The sequence below is a fragment of the Lampris incognitus genome, chromosome 3, assembly GCF_029633865.1.
Source record: "Lampris incognitus isolate fLamInc1 chromosome 3, fLamInc1.hap2, whole genome shotgun sequence".
Taxonomy (NCBI): Eukaryota; Metazoa; Chordata; class Actinopteri; order Lampriformes; family Lampridae; genus Lampris; species Lampris incognitus.
In genome coordinates, this window is record NC_079213.1 from 45,516,521 (window position 1) to 45,523,466 (window position 6,946).

At 43.1% G+C, this 6,946-nt stretch overlaps 1 protein-coding gene across 2 annotated transcripts in view; it reads left to right on the forward strand.

Annotated features, from left to right (window-relative positions):
* The window catches only part of il17ra1a (interleukin 17 receptor A1a), a 25,107-nt gene extending 18,417 nt beyond the window's left edge, over positions 1 to 6,690 (forward strand). Inside the window, exons 8-12 of one of the 2 annotated variants that reach the window (XM_056276559.1) lie at positions 2,735 to 2,809; positions 2,918 to 2,987; positions 3,135 to 3,251; positions 3,418 to 3,834; positions 4,369 to 6,690. In XM_056276559.1, coding sequence (XP_056132534.1) covers positions 2,735 to 2,809; positions 2,918 to 2,987; positions 3,135 to 3,251; positions 3,418 to 3,834; positions 4,369 to 4,868 — 1,179 coding nt within the window. In that variant the 3' untranslated portion in view covers positions 4,869 to 6,690. Of the gene's footprint in view, positions 1 to 2,734; positions 2,810 to 2,917; positions 2,988 to 3,134; positions 3,252 to 3,417 lie in introns of both variants that reach the window. The other variant, XM_056276558.1, reaches the window with a different exon arrangement.
* The last annotated feature ends 256 nt before the right edge of the window (positions 6,691 to 6,946 follow it).

Consider the following 6,946-nt stretch of genomic DNA (forward strand, 5'->3'; position numbering starts at 1 on the left):
AGGCAGAAGACAGGGGGACCCCCTGGCTCTGTGTCTGTGTCTGGTCATTTCATCCTGGGGCCCACAAACACAGTCCCAATGCCTGTCACATGGTACATGAAGGCAACAGACCAGGATATTAATAGGGTATTAATAATAATAATATTAATAATAATAATACAATAGGGTATCTCCACTGAGAGCAAATGAATAAAAATTTTAAGTTGCTTGCAAAGACTACTCTTGAAACAGGGAAGGGGCAACACTATAAATGAATAAGTACTAAGTCCCTTCAAGTCAAGTTCAACTTCACTTTCATGTTATTGCAATACAATGAAATTATTGTGCTCTGGCTCTCTCTGCCTTAACACAAAGGACACACCATCTTAACACAAAGGACACACCATCCCAACACAAAGGACACACCGTCCCAAAAAACACTACAGACCTACATAGACTATGTACACATGCATTTATACACAATATATAAAAGTACACAATAACGCAACAATGTAAAGTGCATCTGGTTGCATTAGCTGTTCATCAACTTGACTGTATACTTGCTGTATATTAAATAGAGTGGTTGCATATGAAACATATTTGATCACATGAACCAGCTCATAAAATGAGGACTGTTACCTTGCTACTTGAGCTCTTACTGTTAGTTGATGGCATCATTCATAATTTTCAATAGTTATTGATAGAATTCCAGTCTGTCCCTTGCTTAACCAACTCACTCAGCCAGGACAGACTGCATCAGGCTGCTTCCCTGACCAAACCAGTTGCTGCCTACATGACTTCCTCTACATGACTACATGACTTCCTTTACATGACTACATGACTTCATTTACATGCCTACATGACTTCCTCTACATGACTACATGACTTCCTTTACATGCCTACATGACTTCCTTTACATGCCTACGTGACTTCCTTTACATGCCTACATGACTTCCTCTACATGACTACATGTCTTTTTTGCATGCCTACATGACTTCCTTTACATGCCTACATGACTTCCTCTACATGACTTTCTTTACATGCCAGCCCTCATACATGTCTTCCTCTTGCTAGTATTTCACAAGCCAGCTAATAGATGTGCCTGACAGCTTGACTTTGCCAGCAGACAGCATATCGTGCATAATACCATCTGCCAAGCAGCCAGTTCAGTTCCATAACCAGATTTAAATGCAGACAGCAGGGGCCAACATGACAACATTTCATCCCTACTGCTCGTCAGCTAACAGGCAAAGACATGAGCTGTCTAACTGTATTGTGGTTGCTGGCAAATATGCAGCCAAAGTAATCAATATAGGCAAGATCTACCTCCTCCAAAGTGAACATATTTTTATTTAAGGTAGAAGGATGTCTTTTTTTCTGTCTCTGTAAATAATTAAGTAATTACACTTCTACCATTTCAGTTGCTAGTGAGAACCATGCACGCAATGCTGTTTAGAGAGGGAGGGGTGGAGGTGGAGGTGGATGGAGTCAGACTCTGTTTTTGATTTGATTCAGATCCTTAGCATGTTCATGAACATCACTCATACGTATTATACCTTCCAAATCTCACACAATTCCAGGTTTCCTTTTTTTCCCCCCCTCTCTCTCTCAGGAAAAAACGCTGTAGTGGATCTTTCAAATTCTAATTTGGGCCACTTCCACACTCTCCGAGATCACATATATTGCTAATTAGTGATCTTGTGACCCCAGTTTATATGCAAAATAGTGGTGGGCAAAATGAACTAATCATGTTTAAAGGAATCCTTGTTGACCTGTGTGCAAAGTCTCAAATGGTGCGTGCATAATGTCAAAGTTTGAAAGCCAAACTGTGTCAAACACCCGTAAACAAATCAAAGTCTGAGTGCAGCATTAAGTCATCCATATGCTCAAGACGTGGTTCACTGAATTGGGATTAATAGCCAATTCAGGAAACATTACATTTTTGGGGAATGGTGAACGTAATACCGCCTTTCTCTCAGAGTTATCTGTCACGTTCAATAGTCACACATATTTATTTATCTTATCTGCAGAAACGTTTTAACTCACTCGACTCGCCTGACACAGTGTTGGGGAATGACTGGGAACATTCTGTTTCCCAGGACCTACGAAATGTTCTGTGCGGTAAAATAAATGATCACCTTTCACAAAGAACTTGGAAATTGCATTGTGTTAAGTATTGGTTAAAGCTGCAATGTAATGTACTAGTGTAACAGCTCAATCACTCCATCCATCCATCCATCCATCCATCCATCCATCCATCCATCCATCCATCCATCCATCCATCCATCCATCCATCCATCCATCCATCCATTATCCATCATCCATCCATCCATCCATCCATCCATCATTCCATCCATCCATCCATTACCCATCATCCATCCATCAATCCATCCATCAATCCATTCCATCCATTCCATCCATCCATCCATCCATCCATCCATCCATCCATCCATCCATCCATCCATCCATCCATCCATCCATCCATCCATCCATCCATCCATCCATCCATCCATTATCTGAACCGCTTATCCTGCTCTCAGGGTCGCGGGGATGCTGGAGCCTATCCCAGCAGTCACTGGGCGGCAGGCGGGGAGACACCCTGGACAGGCCACCAGGCCATCACAGGGCCCACACACACACACACCCCTAGTGACAATTTAGTACAGCTGATTCACCTGACCTACATGTCTTCGGTTACTCAACTTCTTCAGTTCCTCTATAATGAACATGATTAAATTGTGATGTTTTCCTTTAGAACAATCAGACGTCACTAAATGTAACCTTTAACCTTGAAGACTGGCCGAGAGCCTGCTGCAATTTTACTGTTGAGGTAAAGCGGTGTACGTTTTAAGATATATTTTAAAACCAGTAATTCCTGCAGTTTCATGCCACTATGTGTTCATATCAGGTATTACATCATCCTTGACTTGTTTCACAGATCGAGCCATTCCATCTACAATGCTACAATGACTGTGTCCGGCGAAGTAAAAAGTTCCATATCTGTCCCAGTAGGTTCACAGAAATCAAATATAGTAATAGATATATTAAGACCATACTGACTAAGTGACTGAATGCCAGATGTGTTTATTATTTCAAGTTAAAGTGGCAACATGGACATGTGTGAACCTCTCTTCTGATCCTCTCTGTTGTCCTAGCAAATCCAGTACATGCTCATCTAAACTTCACTGCCTACATATTTGTTGCTCTGGGAGTGGTCCTCCTGTGTGTATTGATCGGAGGTGTTCGATGTGTCTTCTGTAGGCCTGACAAAGGTTAATCACTATACAGTCCCTTTTATTTCTCTTCATTGTTTTATTCCGACTTTACCCTAACCCTATGAATTAACGTTCAGTATACTGATTTGTGTCTTTATTGTTACACCACAGTTAACTTTGGCATCTGTATTCACATTATTTTCTCTTATATTTTGGACTACAGCGCAACCTGGTGGTGTTCCACAAAATAATAATGAAAGACAGCAGAGTTTACCAAACCAACATCCGAAAGTGCTGGTCATCTACTCCCATGATCACCACCTCTACAGGAACATAGTGCTGAAGCTGTGTGCTTTTCTGAAGGCCAGGTGTGGCACGGAGGTGCTGCTTGACCTTCTCGACACCGCTTCTGTGGGCACCATGGGCCGCCTGCGCTGGCTCGAGTGGCAGATGCAGCAGCTCAACAATCCTTCCGACAAAATCTTGGTGCTGTGCTCACGTGGCGTACAATTTAAATGGAGAGCCATGTGTGGTCAAGGGCAGATCACACTGAGAGAAGATGTCTTGTCTCCCACAGATGACATGCTCATCCCTTTCTTCAACCTATTTCTTCCTGACATGCATCTAGCACCCACATTAGGTAAGTATCTGGTGGCATACTTTGATGACGTGAGCAGTGAACAAGATGTGCCATCTATTTTTGACATTGCAGTCAAGTACAAGCTCATGAAGCATTTCGAGGAGCTGTACTTCCGTATTCTGGACATTGAGAAATATCAGCCAGATCAGGTAAACTACATTGAGGGGATTGGTGGAGATGAATATTTCAACTGTCCTTCTGGAAGAGCTCTGAGGAATGCCATTGAAACCTTTCAGGCCTACCAGATGGAGTATCCTGATTGGTTTCAGATGGAATGTGTACACAATGAGGAGGATGTGATGGCTGAGTCTGACCTCCTTAATGGCCAGTTAGAGATCCCTCCAGTCCTAGAGTATATTCCTCTACTCAGAGAAGGGCCTCCTGTCTATATTCATGAGGTAGAAATCAATGAAAGCAATGATGGTGTTTATACCGTAACCCCTGAACTTGACCTGACAAGTGATATCTCAGTGATGGAACTTATACCAAAAGTCACTGCAGATTCTCATCACATATATCCATTACACCCCCTAGTTGTCGCTCTGCCTGGAGTCATCACAGATCACCCATATCCTTTAAGCTATGGTGCTGAGCCTTCTTTAAACAAGCCACTACAGCTGACACAACCCGGGTTCCACTTGGAAGAAAAATCCCAATGTCAGGATTTTCTAAAAAATGAAGGAGAGGGTTCTCTAACGAATCTGAGCAAAGACTTGCCTGAAGGAGACCAGAGACTTGTGGCACTCCAGAAATGTAGCAGCTCAAACCCTAATGCAATGGCCTCAGTCGCTGTAAAGGTGGATGCCTTCTCCCCACCGGAAGTCAGAAAGTCTGAGCGTGTGGAGTTGGAAAAGGAAGGGAGCACAGAGCCTTCTGGGAAAGGCCCTAACAGTGGATCTGATCAAGGCTACATTTCAGAGATGCCATCCCAACATGCATCCGCTCTTGTAGAACATGATCCTCTGGTGGTTCTGGCAAGGCTGCAGGATGAGCTGTTTCAGAAAAAATGCAAAATACCCACGAATATGCCCTGAAGCATCTTATGGTGTAGCTGAAAAGTGATTTCTCCTCTATAACATCAGGAGATTTCTCCTCTTTAACATCAGGAGATTTCTCCTCTTTAACATCAGGAGATTTCTCCTCTTTAACATCAGGAGATTTCTCCTCTTTAACATCAGGAGGATTCGCCCATTCGTCACCGACGAGATGGCACAAGTGCTCATCCAGGCTCTGGTCATCTCCCGGCTGGACTATGACTACTCCCTCCTTGCTGGCGCCCCGGCGTCAGCCATCAGACCTCTGGAGCTTGTTCAGAAAGCTGCAGCTCGTCTGGTGTTCAACCTCCCTAAGTTCTCCCACACAACTCCCCTTCTCATGTCCCTACACTGGCTCCCAGTAGCTGCTCGCATCCAGTTTAAGACTCTGGGGCTAGCCTACAGGGCAGTGAAAGGAACAGCTCCTTCCTATCTCCAGGCCATGCTCAAGCCCTACACCCCCACCCGACCACTTCGCTCTGCTGCCTCGGGACACCTGGTTGCTCCGTCGCTCAGAGGCCCCTGCTGCCGATCGACCCGGTCACGGCTCTTTTCTGTCCTGGAACCACAGTGGTGGAATGAACTCCCCACTGATGTCAGGACAGCGGAGTCGCTGCCCATCTTTCACCGCAGGTTGAAAACTCACCCTTCAAGAACTACTACCCTGTTACTTGTTCTTAGCACTTATTGTATTCACTCATTAAAAAAAAATCTCTTTCTGCACTTTTACTTTAGCACTGGTTTTGCTCTTAGATGCTTGTTTAGATGCACTTATGACCGTCTGATGACTAGTAGTTCTCCTGATTTCCTACGTTAAATGATGCTCTTATTGTAAGTCGCTTTGGATAAAAGCGTCGGCTAAATGACTGTAATGTAATGTCATGTAATGTAACTAATAACTAAATGCAGCCATGATCACTAGTGTGGTGTCAGTTGTGTACTGTACCAACAGAGTCATTAATGAAGTTGTGACATTATACAAGAGACTTTTTGTACAGAATTTTGGTTAGATTTATTTGTGTTCAACCACATACTACCACAGTATCTACAGTACATAGATTTGTTTATATCTATAGATATGTACTACTATTACTACTACTATACCACTATACCACCAATGCCAATTAGATCTGTAGATAAACTACACACATTTTTACAGGTAGAATCTCTGTACACATTACCTAGAATGTATACATAAAATAGGCTTTCTGTAAAGGATTTTGGACAAGATGATATAGAACCAGGACATGTGAAAGTCTTCATGTTGGACAGACCTTCTGTTCCCTCATAAGTACGTAAACAACTGAATCTGTGAGGCCGTATTGATCTGGAGTCCTTCAGTAGTCCATGTTAAAGACAGCAGTGTCCTTTGGTCGTATTTGTGCGATGCTGCGGTTTGCTTGTGTAAGAAGTCCAGTAAGCCTGGTGCGACTCCAAATAAACACTGTAACAGACCTTTTTTAACAGCACTGAGTTACATGATGCAAACATTTGTTACCTGCATGAGAAAATGCTAGAAAATAGTATACATGTTTAAACACTTTGGCACCATATGATAAGCAACAACCATCGAAAAGCTCTTCCACCCTCTCTGTGCAATTCATCTTTGATATGAAGCCAGGCGTTCCATCGGAGAGCCGTGAACAACATCTCGTGTGTCCAAACTTCTCAGGAGCACTGTGTTGGACTGGGATTCAGCGTCTTTCTTAAGAACACTTCAGCAAGGCAGATGGGGGGACTTGAACCTGGGTCTTTAATTCGACAGGTGATCTTTCTACTTAGCAAGTCTCCCCGTTGCTTGGTACTTATGTGCCAGCACTGTTGGGGATGACTTTTTAGTAAAATTTATGAGTAAATCCAAGCATTTCCATTAAAAACACTACTTAATGTAAGAGTGCATCCGTCATGTTGCTTGTCAACAGCAAACTAACTTTAAGACCGGCACAACAAACTGAAATGTGGCAAGTTCCAACCAAGCATCCACCCTAAATCAATATTCACCATATGCAAAGATGTCATACCCAAACCCTGATGCAAGGAACCACGTGTCAGAAACATGGCATGGTTTTAAAAGTCAG